Source organism: Camelus ferus, chromosome 13 (genome assembly GCF_009834535.1).
Source record: "Camelus ferus isolate YT-003-E chromosome 13, BCGSAC_Cfer_1.0, whole genome shotgun sequence".
Lineage (NCBI taxonomy): Eukaryota > Metazoa > Chordata > Mammalia > Artiodactyla > Camelidae > Camelus > Camelus ferus.
The window spans coordinates 11,303,888-11,321,192 of NC_045708.1; the positions used below are offsets into that span (position 1 = coordinate 11,303,888).

The 17,305-nt window shown below is 47.2% G+C and overlaps 2 protein-coding genes across 2 annotated transcripts in view; both read right to left on the reverse strand.

The window, feature by feature from the left end:
* SDHB (succinate dehydrogenase complex iron sulfur subunit B) overlaps positions 1-2,067 on the reverse strand; it is a 29,245-nt gene extending 27,178 nt beyond the window's left edge. Inside the window, exon 1 of the mRNA XM_006188258.3 lies at positions 1,741-2,067. Coding sequence (XP_006188320.1) covers positions 1,741-1,812 — 72 coding nt within the window. The 5' untranslated portion in view covers positions 1,813-2,067. The remainder of the gene's footprint in view (positions 1-1,740) is intronic.
* Positions 2,068-13,481: 11,414 nt separating this feature from the next.
* The window catches only part of PADI2 (peptidyl arginine deiminase 2), a 47,869-nt gene continuing 44,045 nt past the window's right edge, over positions 13,482-17,305 (reverse strand). Inside the window, exons 15-16 of the mRNA XM_014562260.2 lie at positions 17,006-17,134; positions 13,482-16,327 (exon numbers count right to left, since the gene is read on the reverse strand). Of these exons, the coding sequence (XP_014417746.1) occupies positions 16,094-16,327; positions 17,006-17,134 (363 nt within the window). The 3' untranslated portion in view covers positions 13,482-16,093. The remainder of the gene's footprint in view (positions 16,328-17,005; positions 17,135-17,305) is intronic.

Sequence of the window (17,305 nt, forward strand, 5' to 3'; positions counted from 1 at the left end):
AGGTAATACACCAAGCTAATTACTGGACTCCTTTTTTTTTTTTTTTTTTAGGTGGCTTTTGTGGGTACGAATGCATATTCCTACAAGGTTGTGTGTATGTGTTTTTGTGTGTGTGTATGGAGGGGGGAGGTGAATCTTCTATTTTCTCTGCCCTCAGAAAGCCCTACAATGGCCTCACCTTACAACACTGACCTATGAAATTAGCTTTCTCTATGACTTATTCCTGGAAGAGAGACCTCAGCTTTAGAGCTCACTCTCACTGGTGGGGCTCTCACAACTTAACTGCTTGCTCAGCAACCATAAAAGAACTGATAAGGTCATTATCAATCATCAGTTTAATGGTCAGAGGGCACCAGCTTGAGAGGCAGTCCTCTTCCCCTGTCTCCCCTTCTGAGAAAGACTGTGAAATGACTTCTCCAAGTTTGCGTACAGCATATTGGAAAGACCTAGCATTAGAAGACAGTCCATATGCACTGTGTTATGCAGCCACAGCAGGTACTTAGAAATGAGACATTCTCATGGGAATGCAAGAAGAGGAGAGGAATTAATGTTTATCGTACACCTACCATATGCCCAGATCTGTGCTAGGAGTTTTGCCACATATTATACTCAAAACACTGGGTTTAGATCCTGGATCAATCAGTTCTTGTGATACTGTGAGCAAGTAAAAAAATTTTCTCTCTGGGACTGTTTCCCTTTCTTTTCTTAATTAGGTTTATGTATTTATTTTTAGAGGAGGTGCTGGGGAATTGAGCCCAAGACCTGGTGCGTGCTAAGCATGCGTTCTTCCACCTGAGCTATACCCTCCTACCCTGGGCCTCAGTTTTCTAATCTCTAAAAAGGAGGCTAGAATCCCTGCTCGCCCACCTTACAGGGTTTTTTCAGGAGCCCAGAAGAAGAGTAAGATTTGAAAGGGATTTAAACATCCTTAGTCTCTTACGTACACAAACTGCAACAGCAATTTCCCTTTCTCTTTGACAAGTTCCCATTTAGAATGCAGAACAGGAGTCTGCAGTTTCCTGACAATGCAGGGGGTGGGGGGAAACCTATCAGTGCACCCTGAATAATATAAATAAGAGCAGCGCCAAGCTCTGTACCTATGTAATCCACGCCCAAACTCAATGAGGTCGGTATTGTGATCCACCGTTTACAGGCAGGGACACTGAGAGGATGACACTACTTTAAGGAATCCAGATCCTCAGGCTAAGTGGATTTCCCTCCCATTCTCCCTTCCCCTGTCTCGGACAATTCACCCGCCCTTTTCCTAACCAACCCCGGATCCAGTCCCTCTTTACTGAGCTCTCAATTTCGCACCCGGGAGGAGTGACTTCGCCTCCCAGCCCTATCCTTCACGCTCTGGCAGGTCTGGTTTTCCCAGAGGCGATTGTGTGTTGGCAAAAAAAGGCTTGGAGTCCAAATCTGTATTCGAATTCTGCTTCCACCAGCCAGTCACTAGCTCGTCATGTGACCTTGGGCAATTCAAGGCCCCTCTCTGAACTCCTTTTTTACTTTTGTCCAAAAAATCCTCTGCGCCCTGACCAATACACATGCTGCGAGGAGGTGCAGAAAGACCTCAGAGATGCTCCCGGCCAAAATCCGAGCACTAAGCAGGTGGGAGCGGGTCGTCCTTCCCCTTGAGGCCCGGTTCTGTGCTCCCTCAGCCTCCTCCGCCGCCCCCTCAGGTGCAAGCCGTCTCTGTGGCCTTCATGCCTGCACTCGACCCCCGGCGCCGGAGCTCACCTGCAGGCAGGCCCCGCCGAGGGTTGTGGCCGGGAACCGGCGCCTCAAGGAGAACGCGACCACCGCCGCCATCTTGGCTCCTGACGTCGAGCCCCACCCCTTAACCCTGAGGTCGCTCTCCGCCGGCGTCCCGCCGAGCACCGCGGCGCCTAGCTAGCATCCACCGAGGACCTGCTAGCCGCGCAGGAGCCACCGAGTGGGAGGTGGCTTCCGGTTCCTCAGTGGGCGGAGGAAAGGCGGAGACAGTGAACAAGAGCGCGCGCAGTTGCGGTAGGCCCAGCGCATGCCCACTTGGCCTCCCGCCCTCGAAGGTGACCTTCCCAGAGGGAGGGGGCGGAGTCTGAAAGGGAAGGCGGTGGAAAGGGGTGGGGCTAAGAGCACGAGGGGGGCCATCTGGTCTGAGCCCTAACCCAATTTTAACCCCTTTCTTCCTGAAAATTTATCAAGTCGCTCAACTCTGTCCCCGAGTCATTTCTGTCACAGTGTGTCAGAGACTGTAGAGGTTTTATCAGTCCCCTGTCTGGAGGAACCCCATCAGTCCCAGGTAAATCAGGAGGGTTGGTGAATGAACTGAGAGGACTTTAAAGCTGATGGGGCAAAGATGTCATTCATTCATTCATACATTCAAAAATACATATGGAGCATCTCCTATGTGCTGGGGCAGTGTAACAGAGCAGGACCTTATTGTCATTGTGACCTCTGATATCTGTAATGGTGTTTGTAACTACCTAACCGTATGATGGTTTAAAGGGTTTTTCTCATGCTTTTGCTGACCAGGTTTAGGTTGGAGAGGATGGGGCTCAGTGCCCTGCTTTTGCCTCCAGTGCCCTCCTCTTGACCCTGGCACCTCAGAAAGAGCAGTTGGGTGTTTTGTGTATCTTATTGTTCATAACTGTGCATGTCTGCAGCTGTTTTTGACCCCTTGTGATTTCCTTGTATTCTGTTATTTGAGCTGTAGGCCTCAGCCTGCAGCAGGAAGTACCAGGCTTTGGCCTGCTTAAAAGGCTAAAATCATTTATCAGCCTGACTTTAAACTGGACAAGTTTTCTCTAGAGCATTTTTCCACGGAGCCCCTTCCTATGCATCCTTTGTTCAAGGTACAGGAATATTCAGAGTCCCAAAGCCAGAGGTGAACTTTATATCCAGCAGAGGGAAGAGGACCACTGCATCTGCAAAAACAAGAACAACTTTGCAAGAATTGGTTACCCTGTATATGATCTCTATGGAAACTAACCCCACCCCTGGAACTTCTGAACTTCTACTATAACCCCTCCTGCCTTCTCTCCCCAGGAGTCTCACAGTCCTAGAGGCATTAGCCCACTGTGACCTCTTTTGCCTGGCAAAGAAGTAAAGCTGCCTTTTCTACTTCATCCAAAACTCTGTCCTCAAGTCTGAATTCAGTAAGCAGGGTTCGGAGGTGCCAACAGTGGTACAACGAGTGAGCAAGCCAGGTGCAGTTGCCAACCTCACTGAAATTACTCTCTAATCGGAATGCAACCAGACAATTGCAATATAGTAAGCTCTGTTCTGCAAAAGAAGGACCAGAAGGGAACCCAATCCTTGGTGGTTTAGTCAGTTAGCATCAGGAACCATTTCTTGAACATCCACTGTGTGCCAAACATTAAGATCCATCATCTTACTTAATCCTCACAACAGTCTTATGAGAGAGTTGTGTGTGTGTGTGTGTGTGTGTGTGTGTGTGTGTGTGTGTGTGTTTTAAATCTCTGTTTCAGTCATCTCAGCTGTTTTTTCCAGACCCCTGCCTGGGTCATCTCAGAGCTTGCCTTACTTTGGGGGCTTGATTACCTTGGTGGCAGTAGCCTCAGTTCTCCAAGTCTCTTCAGTCACCTCAGGCAGTTTACGTAGTTAGCTAACTTTGCAGGTACTGTCCTGTTTCCCAGGACAATGTTTTTTCTTGACTACCCACTTGTTTTTGACATGTGAAAGGCCTCTTTTTTAAAAAAAATTGAGGTTATAGTTGAGGTACAACATAGTATGCACAAATTTTAAAGGTTATGTTCCACTTATAAAATATTGAGTATATTCCGTGTGTTGTACTATGTCCTTGTAGCTTATTTATTTTACATAGTAGTTTGTATCTCTTAATCCCCTACCCTTATGAAAGACACCTTTTTACAGTCTTTGGTTTCCACACTCACATCACTTAGATGCTACTGGAGAAATCAAGATGGCCAGATGAATTGGTGGATGGGGCTTAGTTTCTGAAGTCCTGCGCTAGACCTTCTGTGTGGACTCATTAGAGGAGGTATGTAGTGAGGCCACAAGAAACAGTCAGGACCCCTGGATCTAACCTTGACTTTTCCCTTGATGCTGTGTGACCTTGGACTAGTCCCTCCCCATCTCTGGCCTATAGTTTCCTTGCCTGTATCATCAGGGTGTTGGGCCAGCTGATCTAAGATTCTGTGATTCACCAGCAATCTCATTCCTGGGCATATCCAGAGGGAACTCTAATTCAAAAAGATACATGCACCCCAATGTTCATAGCAGTACTATATACAGTAGCCAAGACATGGAATCAACCTAAATGTCCATCAACAGATGACTGGATAAAGAAATTGTGGTATATTTATACAATGGAATACTACTCATCCATAAAAGAGAATAAAATAATGCTGTTTGCAGCAACATGGATGGACCTGGAGGTCATCATTCTAAGTGAAGTAAGCCAGAAAGAGAAAGAAAAATACCATATGATATCATTCATATGTGGAATCTGGGGGGAAAAAAGACACAAATGAATTTATTTACAAAACAGAAACAGACTCACAGACATAGAAAACAGACTTGTGTTTACCAGAGGGGAAAGAGGTTGAGAAGGGATAAATTGGGAGTTTGAAATTTGCAGATACTAACTACTATATAAAATAGATTAAAAAAATAAGTTTCTACTGTATAGCACAGGAAACTGTATTCAGTATCCTATAGTAGTAACTTATTATGAAAAGGAATATATGTATGTATATGTATGACTGAAACAGTATGCTGTACACCAGAAATTGACACAACATTGTAAACTGACTATACTTCAATTAAAAAAAAAAGAAAGAAAAGAATAAAAAAAAATTTTTCTGTGATTCACATTGCTGCCCTGGGGGGCTACCTTAGGGGTAACTGCTGACAGGGCTGAGGTCACCTTGACTTTTCACTGGGGCTGACCCACCACTGGAATAGGGCTCTCCTAAGGCTGCCACAAGGGGCCACCCAAGTTGGATGAACTCATGGAAGAATGTCACTCTCCCTCTAAGTCCTCTTGGCTGAATTACCTTCTGAGATGAAGAGTGACCTCTCCCTTCAAGGAACGTGTTTCTAGACAATTCATCCTATTGGCATTTTCAGGGTTCTCTCATCTCAAAGGCAGTTGCGACTCTGAGGTTAGCAACTCCCCTTTTACTTTGCCCAGGTCACCTTGGAAAAAGCAGTCTGAGGCCCGCAGGAGTGAGACCTTGATTTATGGAGGGGTTCTTGGTGCCAATGGGCCCACGCGCCCTGCAGTCACATCATTCCTGGGCTTCATGGGGATTTGGGGAGCTCAAATTTATGGAGAAATAAATTCCTGGGCGGCTGTACCTCCGCCCTGAACTTTGGGATTCCAGAAAGGCACAGCTGCACGAGGACTTAGAGATTTTCACGGCCTGCTCCTGACATAGCTTCCCAAGGTGTCTTTGTGATAAGACCCAAAGTGCTTTTGTTTGTCTCCATTTGTCTAGCTAGTGAAGTAGTGCTTCTCACCAGTCAGCTAGATACTTTATGTTTATTCACAACCTCATCACTTACAAATGTGTTTACATAAACAGTCTCCTTTGGTCCTCATAACAACCCTTTTGGGTTGGAATGCCTGTCTCCATTTTACAGACTTTCTTCGTCTTTGGATAATGAGCAAGCTGAGCAATCCTGGGTGGGACTCTTGCTTTAGGACCTCTTTCTTCTCTGAGGGCTGGAAATCAAAAAAATTTAAAACCAAAAAGCATAGAGTCAACTGTCATTTGTACAACCAACTATATATCTAGTGTCTTGTGATTTAGGGCAACCTCGCAGGAGTCCCCCCAGCCAGAGGGCTAAGCAGGGGCGGAATAGCTGATGATTTTATAGCCTGGGAGATTTATTTGCTTCCGAGAAAAACCTACCTCACCCCAATAGATCCCTGTGGTGGGACTCAGGGGCCTTCACATCCAAAATTCAGGATTTCATTTGCCTTCCACCCATGGACCATTGTCCTCTCCCACCTCTCTGGCTGACCCTCTCCCGTTGTCCAGCTGTCTCCTGAGCATCTCCACCCGGGTGTCCCAGGGGCCTCCAAGACTGGCCCACTCACCGGCCCCTCCAGTCTCATCTCTCCCTGTGATAACACCCGCTTTTCTCCCCTCCCTGCTCCTCACCTCCGAGTCTTTGCTCGCTTCCATGTTGGCATCTGAGGTGCCCTTTCCTCCTTTTCTACGTGGCCAATTCTTCACCATTTCAGGTTCAGCTCCAACTGTCTCCTTCCTTGGAAATCACCCCTTGACCACCCCCATCAAAACATCCTCTGCATCAGCATCTGGGTCAACAACTACCCATTTAAATGTCCATTTCCCCAAACTGTGAGCATTTGGAGGGCATAGCCCATTCACCTTATTGTCTTTGTAGAACTTATTGCTATTTGCAAGTTTGGCTTTAATTCCCTATGAATATATTTATCCTTAAAATTTATCATGCCAGCAGTCAAGAACTATGCCTGTCCTGTTCACTGTTGTGTCCCCAGAGCCTGGCACAGTGACTGACACACAGTAGGTGACCAATAAATATTTAATGAATGAACAAATTCATCTTTGTTTCCAAAGTGACTGGCTTGGGAACTAGCACATAGTAGGTATGTAGTCAATGTTGATTGAATGAAGGGGTAAATAAAAACAGAGGATGAGCTGTCCCTGTCCCTTGTAGAAGGTGAAAGGAGAGATTGGGGGTAGGGGGATGATTAGGGGAGGAGGGAGCCCAGTGGAGACCCAGGCAGCTTTAATCTCCGGGTCAAGACTAGGGCAAGGTGAGTGCATGGAATTTCAGATGGTCAAAAAACTTGGTCATTAAGATAAATAATATTTTGATGCACTATTCAAAATGCAAAAAAATCGTGATGAATGAAACATCAAAATTTTAGGTAAAGGCAGTATTCTCTGAGAAAAACCAGAGAACTGAGTCAGTCAAGGGAACTGGGAGCAATCATCCTGGTTCCTTTCTGTCCTTCCTTTACTATTTGCAGAAACTTCTCCATCTTATCTTAGTCTTGCTAACCCTTGTTTGTTTCCCTGTTGTTGGCACGGGAGAACTTTTAGGATACATCAAAGGGGTTGGGTGCTTTTTCAGGGACCAGAGTGAAGGAAGGAGTGAGGGCAGGGATGGAGGAGGAAGGGGATGATGGTGATCACAGCCCTGGCCTCTACCTGGTCCAGCCCTCTGATCTACAGCAAAGGGATGGGTGGGATTGGGGGGAGCAGGAGACCTTTCAGAGAGACTAGGCGCCGAGTCACAGCAGGAGACAGAGTTGCCTTCCTTTCCCTCAGCTGTGGAAGGACTCCCTTCTGTGGGTCCATGCTGGCAGGCCCACCACCACTGGGAGATTTGCAAACATCTGGGCTCCTCCAAGTATATCCCAGCTCTCTGCCTGCCGTATTTTTCTTCCAGGGAGCAGCATAATTTGGCACTGTGGGGTTCTAGGGAGAAGGGGAGGTGAAAACAATCTCCTAGTGTTGGAACAGACATCGTTAGCAAATCCAAATGCTATCAGGCCACCTGGTCCTGATCTCCTCCAGCCCCTGCCCCAGCCCTGCCTGGGCTTGCTCTCAGAGAAACCCTTCTCCCTTGGCTAGGTCGCTCGGTGGTCATCTTTACTATTGTTCAACATGCCAGCGACAGCGATGATGGGGCTGCTCCTGCTGTGGCTGCTGCTGGCTGTAGCTGCCATGTTCGGAGGACTTACTGCGTACCAGGCCTTCTTCAGGGCAGTGCGGGGACGTTTTCTCTCTCTAATCAATACAGCGACTTCACGAGGTAGGGATTTTTGTCCTTCATTTACAGTTGAGGCAACTGAGCGTAAGAGAGGGTCAACAGCTCACCCTAAGTCACACAGCTAGGAGGTCAGCATCTTCTGCTAGGGAGATGGCTGGGCTATACATGGCTATGCATGGCTGGACATGTATCCAAGGCTCGTGGGAACACAGTGGTTGCAGCCCCTCTAGTCCACCAGCAGAGGGTGCCCCTGCCTCATGGAACTGCCCAGGGCTCCCTAACAGCCCTTTCCAATCTGCCCTTAGAAAGGGCTTATCTAAACCTCGTTCCCTCCAAACCTCACCATATAATTAGACTCTCAAAATATTCTCTCTGAGTGGGATGGGGACAATCATATGCTACAGACTTCTCCAATTTCATGAGCAGTCTCTATGGAACTCCCGGAGCAAAAGTCACAAGCCGCCCCAACTCCAGATGGGGCTGCGTTTCACGCAGCTGATGTCAGCTCAGCTGCTGGGACTTAGCAAGTGGCCCAAGGCCTTCTGGGGACTGTCACGTTTCTGGGCCCTATAGCATCACACCTACACACACACACACACACACGCAAAATTAGAGCTTACCCACTTTGCTAACCTCTGTCTCACTCTCATCTGTCTGCCACATCACCAGCATACTCTCAAATTAGCAGTTAATCTGGTCCTCTGGGTGTGTGTGGGTGAGTGCTTTGTAAACGCAGTGTATGATAAGACTCTTTCCAGCTGAATCTGAATTTTGAGTACCCCTTTCTATCAGAGACAGAACCACGTAAATAAAATGCAAAAAGAGAATAGTAGTAAATATTCACTTGTTTAGATATTGGCTCATCGAAAGCAAGACAATCAGAGGGATGTAAAATGTTAAAAGCAAGTCTACCTTCTAGAGAGGCAGGTAGGTGGAATGGTTAAGTATGCAGGCCTTTGGGTTCAAATCCTGCTAGTATCAGCCATTTACTGTGCTACCTTTAGCAAGTCACTTAACCTCTCTGTGCATTAGTTTCCTATTGTGTAAAATGGAGAAAAAGAATCATAGTCACTGTACAGGGAGGAGAAGTAAATGAATTAGCATCTATAAAGAGCTATCAATCTTAAACTGGTGATGGGAAGCCCAGCTGGGGGAAGAAAATAGGTAAAAGAGAATGTGAATTATTAGGGGAAAGAGATTATGCTAATCAGGATGGGAAGACTTCAGCATAAATAAGATACCAAGGGTTTCAGGCTGCCTTAAAAATACATATGTAATTAAATTCTCACAATGTAAAAATTTCAAGCAACACAGATAAAGTTTAAATCCCCTCAGTCACACTTTTTCCCCCAGAGGTGATTACTGTTGTCAGTCTCATGGGATTGCTTCCATATCTTTTTCTTTGCATGTATATACATATGTATGTTTCTACAGAAATCCACAACCTGGCTTGACATTTTTTTTTTAACACCAACATTAAGCGCTCTATCTTGGAGCTCTTTCTGTATCAGTACACATAGATGGGTTTCATCTTACGTGCTGTAAAATATACAAATGTAGGGATGTACCATAGTTTGATTATTTCTCAGGTAGTTTCTTAATAGCAGCAAAGAAATACATGTTACCGTCCTCTTTCTAAAATGCAGGATTGGTCGTGTGACTGTGGCTGTTGCGAAACTTCGGCGGGGGCATCCCACTGCTCAAACTCTAATATTTCCAGCATGACTTCAGTCCAAATCTTAGCCACGTTCCTTGATTGCTATTTCTCAAACATACACTCACATCCCTTTGCACTTCTACTCAGCTTGGCAGCCCTTCCTCCCTTCTCTGCCCAGTCACGCGTTCCTACATCCTTTCAACAGTCACTCATCCCAGTTCAAATGAGCACTGAGGCCACCCTTGGTCACTCTTCCAGCTGGAAATAATTGTGTGTGTGTATATATATGTATGATTCCACAGCTTTTGTACTTTTTCATTCTTCCATTCAGCAAATGTTTGTCAAGTATCTATTCCATCAGTCCACCTCTTTGCTCTCCCATCTGTCTCTCTGACTCTGCTCTCAGTTCCTTGAGGGATGAGATCATGTCTCATACCAGGGTTTTCCAGGAAGAGAACAGACATCCTGGTTTGCTCAGCATGGTTCCAGTTTTCACCTGTTAAACTGGTGGAATTATTGGTAGTGTTCCCTTTCACTCTGGTTTAGATGAAGAATTATATGATCACTCTAGTTTTACACACAAAAGCTGCTTTTTAGTAAATGTTAACGGAAAAAAAGAATGAATGAGTGGATGAATGACTTTAATTTGCTTTTCATGATTTTGAGATGCCCTCTTACTCCAAGCTGAAGGCTAGAGAGCACATACTGTGTTATGTAGAGGTCATCTCGATGTGGGCTCTATTGCCTTTGAAGGGTTGGTAGGAATTCCTCTGATCTCCAGACATGTTGCTTGCAGGTAGTGCGTGTTCTTGTTCTAAGATTCAAATAGGACATCTAGCGTGTTAAAAAATGACTGGTACAATGTTTATCAGTAAAAGAATGACAACTCATTGAACTTGGGGTTAGGAAGTCATTCCTAAGACGAAGTAGACAAGAGTTCAGCGGGAGTGCTCTGGAGTCAGACCACCTGGGTGAGAATCTGGGTTCTGCTGCTTCCTGCTGTGTAAACTTGAGCAAATCACTTCCTCTGAGCCTCAGTTTCCTCCTCTATAAAATGGGGATAAGAACCTCACAGCTTTGTTGTGAGAATTAGGTGAGATGATGAGTGTAAACTACTGGGCTGAACCATATGAAATCATCTCTCTCTGACCATTTTGACCTTTCAAACGGCATTTCGTCTTATTCAGCCTGGCAGGTAGTCAGTGTTTAAGAAATGGTGGTTTTTATTACCGCATCTCGTTGGGCTGATATTTCTGCTGATATTTCTGCCCGACTGAACAGGTGTTTCATTCTTTCATTCAAAACATATTTTCTGAGCACTGTGCGTCAGCAATTGCCAAAAGGAGGAAAACAAAGCAATCCTTTTAAAGGTAGCTCCCAATACTTCAGTGGCAGTGGAATATGTGAAAAGGGCCTTAGAATGCCAGTCAGAGACTGTCCTTAAAGAGTCACCTTGGTGTTTACCCACGATTGTGATAAAGTGGGCCTTAGCTTGCAGAATGTGAGGGGCTGAGGCAAAGGCAGGCTTGACTTGAACCTGACAGTTTGCTTGGAGACCAGCTAAAGAAGACCAGATCTTTGCTTTCTCAGGGATCAGGGCTGAACAGGAGCTGGCTGGCTGGCTGGGGCGGGGTGGGGGATGGTGAGGCACAGATGAAAAATCAGATTTCTGACATCAGCCAGGCTTGAAAGAAGGCTGCAGAGCTGAATTTCCTGCCTGGACATGTCCTTTTTCTGGTTGTCCAGCTGGAGAAGAGGTTCCATGTGCTGTCATTTGGTATCACCCACTGTATTTAGTTACCAATAACATTGCCATCAGCCCCCTGGACCTGATGTCACTTTGATGCCACTTGGGTGAGGATCCCAGTGGATAAGTCCCTCTGGGAAGGCAGAGTTTATCCCTGGATGCTCTTTTGTTTGGAGGGGGAGGGACCCCACTTCCATTGGCTTTTAGCTATGCCAGGGTATGGATCAGGTCCCACCTGGAATGAAGAGGCTGGAAAAATGGGGACCTCAACTCCCCTCACTGGGAACCGAAGATTACCTTATTAAAATGCAAAAACAAGTTGTGTCCCAGGGAAGGGTGAGGGGAAGGAGGCCAGAGGTGAGGGAGTGATGCTTTTCCTTTAAACGAGGCTGATGTGGTTTCTCATCTTGACCATGGGCAGCAGGGACCTGGCCAAAGGCACTCCCCTTGCTGAGACAGAGGCCAGTCCTGGTTACATGGCAGCAGCCACGGTTCAGCAAGAGGACCTTTTGGAGGGGCAAGGTTCTGCACTCCAGGGCTAAGGAGGGCCAATGTCTACCTTGTGTTTCTCTTTTTGGTATTATAACAATCAACCTTTGCTAGCCATTGCAGTCAGACTGACTGGACTCTGGGGATTTAAGGAGTGTACCTATTTCTATAATTGAGACTCAGCCTGATAGCAAAGATTCTACAACTGTGCCTTCCGAAATGGTAGCCACTCGTGGCTTTTGAACACTTAAAATGTGGCTAGTCTGAACAGAGATGTGACGTAGGTATAAAAAACACACATCAGCTTTTAAAGACTTACTACCAAAAAAGAGAACATAAATATTTTGTCAATATTTTCAAATTTTGATTATATATCAAAATGATAATAATTTGGATATGTTGGGATAAAAAAACCATATTATTAAGTTAACTTCACCTGTTTTTTTACTTTTTAAAATGTGGCTACTAGGAAATGTAAAATTTCACGTATGGCTTGTGTTATATTTCTATTAAAAGGTGCTGTTCTAGACGTCTCGGGGTGATTTTCAGCAATCCTGGGCTGGGTGAGCGGCCAAAATGTGAAAACTCCAGCAGGTTGGATTTAACACACCAGCATCCCCTGGGGGGTCTCAGAAATGGGTGGGTCAGGAAACTGCCATTAAAGGTTGTCCTGGCTGTGGCTTGGGCCACCTTAGCTGGGTATAAAAGGGAAGCGTGACCTCAGAGGGCTGGGCCCATGGGTTAAGTCCGGGAGTAAGAGAACTAGTGATTTTCATTTTGCAGTGGTCCTTTAAAATAGCTGCACCAAACATCAGTCCAGAAGCCCAAGCTGGGGCTGAGGGGTAAGAAGCTTGGAGGTGGCTTTGAGGCTCAGCAACAAACTAGATGGCTTTATTTTAGGGACTCAGGAGTTTGTTCACAAAGCCCCTGTTAGATCATGGCTATGTTGTGTGGATTTTTATACCATGGGTCAAATCACAATTACCTACATATAACAATTCCATATGATGAGAACATATTACCCAGAGCAGTGGACTCCACTGGTGGACACCATTCCCCAGCTTCTGTGACTTTGCTGTGAACACCTATAGCTGTGATCCTCTTTAGGTGATTGCCTGTGGGCTACTGCCGCCCCCTTGCCTGTTCAGAGGGCCAAAGTCCCCACAGCCAATGATTGACTGGTGCAGGGGCATGAAACTCTGCCTCCAGTTGGAACGACTCTAAGCTGCCACACATTCTCCAGAACTCTCCAGTGATGAGGCCAAGGCTCCGCCTGAAATCACACCCTTGTTTGGCTTCTTCCCTTTCCTCGTCCTGCTCCCTCCACTCCCTTTCTGGTTTCTCCTGGAGGCATTTCCTTAATAAATCACTTGCTACCAAATGTTCTTCTCAAGGCCTGCTTCTGGGGAACCTCACCAGAAAAGTCAGACTTTATTGTGGGTGTTGGTCTTGACCTTGGGTGGTGGCCATGTAATACACATCCACTCAGTGTGTGTGGGATTCTAAACCCTTGAGATATCCTTTCTGAATGCCTGACCCCACGCCCAGAAGAGCTGCAGGACCAGGAGAGGGCCCTGTGTGGCCTGCCTCACTCCAGGCAGTGTCCACGAAACAGTGATGAATGTCGCACCAACAGCCACATACATGATTTCCCCTCTATTTATTTTATTTTTAAAAATTTTATTTATTGCTGTTTAATCAGGCTCTTCCCCAAACATCTTTTGATCTCCATCATGGCCTCTTGTCCAGAAAGTTGAAACAGTGGCCTGCTTCTTGCCATCTTCACGACACCACCTGCCCTCTTTATAGGCAAATATTTCAAAATAATGACTGAAACAGGAACTTAGCTGAGTTTTGCAACACAGAAGTGTATTCTTGGCCTACATTTATAGAAAGTGGTGGGCGGGGGAGAGCAACAAATCCAAGGCGGCTGGGGGGACATCCATGTCAAAGGTAGTCACACGAGTGGGCAAGCAAGATGGGAATGGGTGTCTGAATCCTGGGGTCTCCAGAATCATTAGAAATTACTGACTTATTGATGGGGAGAGCCTTAGAAAAATCTATAAAAACATGCTGTCTCCATGTGGGAAGCACTCACTTCCCTTTAAGGTAGACTAGAAAAAAATGAAAGAAAGCCCAAAACCCCAAATGAACCAAACACACACGCACATGACAAACTCTAAGTTTCCAGATAAACACCCACAAATAGGCACTTGGTGTCTTCAGCTCTGGGGTTGGAGAGATCTGGGGGTTTGGCCCCCAAAGGCAGGAACCACTGTCCCCAAAGGGGGGACAACAGCTTCTGAAGTCTCTGGGGTCTGATCTGTTGGGTGGTACTGGCCCAGCTGAATGGGAAGGAGGCCTGTTTAAAGAAGACCCACCCCTCTCATTTCACTGAGATAGTACTTTCTGGAAGATCTGTGTCCTGTGCATTTCCTGAATGTAGCAGATTGGTATTTCTAAAGACCCTACACTGAAAGAACAAATGCTGGCCATTTAAATGTGGGTGCCATAGGTTGGGAACTGACCAGCCCCATGAAGCAGGGACCAAACCCAGTTTGTTACTAAACACTGTATCCTCAGAGCCCACTCTGTCTGGTACTTAGTAGGCATACAACATGTTTGTTGAATGAGTGAATAATCCAAGAAGAAAACTGCCTTCTCCAAGAATACAAATTTATAAACTTTTCATTGGTTATAAATCAGTTCTTTTTTAACTCTCAAAAGGGAATTATAACTCACTTATTCTCCAGAATCGGCTGGCCCTAAAGGAACTTTTTTTGGTTGAAACTGAGTCATTTCAGTTGGAGCTAAAGAATTAATGTGATTATGCCCAAATGAGGTCTTCAGCAAATGCACCGGTGAACTTCAATGAGATAATCAGCCTATTTCTAAGGCCAGCAGCTGGCCCAGAACTGGCTGTTCTGGCTGGGAGCTAGGACACGATCTTTGTGTGTGGGGGCTGATGTCTGGAGAGGAGGGGTGGGTCTTGGATTATGTCCTGGGGGCTGGTCTGAGCCTGGCTGGTGGGGAAGAAGTCCTTGTCTAGCTGCCTGGAGAGATGGCATCGGAATAGGAAGTGGAGGCCGTGAGAGGAGGGAGCTCAGGGACTGGCCAGAGACTCAAGAACCTGGCAAGAGAAGATGGATAAGGCTCACCCTGCGGCATTTTTACACACCGAACTCTCAGGCCACAAGGATGCTGGTTTGGGGAGAAACCTCCAAGCATCTGGGAGAGCCTGGGTCCATGAGAAAATGAGGCGTAGAGGCATCTCGAAAACGGAGAAGGCTGCTTTGATAAAATCTGCTTCCAGGGAAGGTTCTAAGCTCAATTATTGGACCCTTAGGGAATGGGGAGGCTAGCCAATGGTGTCTACACTGCAGAGAGAAAGCCAAGGGGATCTGAAGGAGGCTGGTAAGGAATGAATAATTGGGGGTGGCACCTGGACACTTCAAGGGTTTAAAATGATGATGGCAGTTCAAGGTATATCTGGAGGTTCCGGAGTCCCTTTCCACGCAATCTACCTTGACCTTCAGGTATGGTTACCAAGAGAACTGATCATCCCAGAACCTCCTTCCCTTCTCCCCTCATTTGATTTTGTTCAGGAGGCTAAGGATTCTCTGAGGAATGGCTTGGGTACATGGGTTTTTGTTTCATTTTGTTTTTCATGTCAGGGCTATACAGATGTTGGCCAAATGTTCAGCTATTTTCAGGAAGGACAGAGTTGAGGCTCACTGGAGGTGACTTTGGTGGATGCTGAGGCCCTTCCAAGGGAGGGCAAGGCACGGATACCCCAAATCCTTTCCCACTTCCTAAAGCTCTCTTAATGGGGCCCTCCAGTCCATGTCAGGCAGGGGGGAAGCTCTGGGGGTTATGAAGAGTCTGGAGGACTTGGGGAAGAAGGGAGGTGCCAAGCTCCCTGTCGTGTAAGCCCCAACAGGTGGGTTTTCTCCTGTTTGTAATACAAGTGCCTGACTCAGCTTTGATGGCTGAGGCTACCACTTCAGAGACGGCTATCTCAGGTAAATGTATTGCAGCCACACGACTAGAAAAAGAGCCAGGCTGCCTCCCACCGTGGAATCTCCTTTCTTTTAGAGATCTTGGTTGATTTTGATAACTGACCATTTGGGCCACTTGTTTTTTTTTCTCTCACCTCGCTTTAAATTCCCACTCTTACGTTTTAAATTCACTAATAATGGGAGAGCCCTCAAAACTCTAGGCATCTCCCCTCAACCCCCACAAAAAGCAGAACCCCAATCCTATGAATTCTCTCTCTTCCCATGACCTCACTGTGTGGCCCCAGGTGTGCCAGGTAATTTCCAGGTCCTGTAAGTAATACGCTCTGTTTTTTTCCCCAAGTGTCCAGATAATTATTGCTAAAGGGCATCTTGCAATCGTAATAAGAGAACCACGAGGGCTGGTCCAGCCATCACACTGGCACACAACAGCCCCCCTGCAGGTCAGGGCACCATGTGCCACCACTTGAAGGTGAAGGGCTTCCTGCGCACGTTGGTGCCGCAGTGCACCTCCCCCAGGAACTTGTGGTAGGCGGAGATGTCGTCGACGAAGGTGCAGCAGAGGCCCAGGGGCTCCAGCAGGGAGCGCACATGCGTCTCCAGGCAGCACACCTCCTCAACCTGGGGCCCGAACGGCTTGGGGATGCCCAGGTCCTTGTCCAGCACAATCATGTTCACCTGTGATGGGGGCGGGGCAACAGCTCTGTTTAGTGAGCATCTACTACACCTGGCCCTGTTCTCAGCTCTCTGAACCCTCCCAACAACCCTGTGAAGTAGGGATTGTGACTATCCCCACCTTATCCCCACCAGGTGAGGAAACTGAGGTTCAGAGGGGGCTAAGCAACTCATCCATGGCAGAGCTGAAGGGGATAACCAGCCAACCTGTCCATGTGTACGTGTATGTCCACGCATGTGCATGCAGCGATGTATGTCTGCATCAGCGTGTGCATTGCATGCATGCGAATGTGTGTTTTCATGCATGTACACGTGTGTATATATGTATCTGTGTGTAGGTGTGTATGTGTTCTAACTTCTCTATCTCATAGAAGCCTCTCCTCTGTGATAACAAGGATCCTTCCTGTCCATAAAGGCCTTTTCAATTTCCAAAGCACTTTCCAATCTGTGAAGGTCAAGGATCCCCCAGGACCCCAGTGAGGCCACTAGGATAAGCATATGACCCCAGGAGGGAATGAGGCCCAGAGAGGGCGCATGCCTGGGGTGGGTAGGAGGCCACAAAGCAGCTCAGCCTGGACTGGGACCTGGGCCTCCCGGCTGGACAGCCTCAGCTGAAGGGTTCCTCTGGATCTGGCTGTCCCTGATTGGCCCGGATGAGGTTTGGGGTCCGGAGCGCCTCACCATGTTTGGGAAGAAGGCTCTGGCCTGGCGGTCCTCGTCCATCTTGAACAAGGCAGGCAGGTCGATGATGTCCTGTTCTGTCAGTCCCAGCTCCTTCTTGAGGATGTCACGGTTCCAGTCCAGGCAGCGCTGAGCGAAGGGGAAGGAGAGAGGGCAGGCGAGTGAGGGGAGACCCTTGCCACCTTCGTCATTGCACCAGCCCCGGGGCCCTGGCACTCCAGGGAGACTTCCAGGGCCCCTCCCGCCCCTCCCGCTCCTCCGCCAGGGCTCAGTCATGCCAGTAATAAAGACACTACTAAG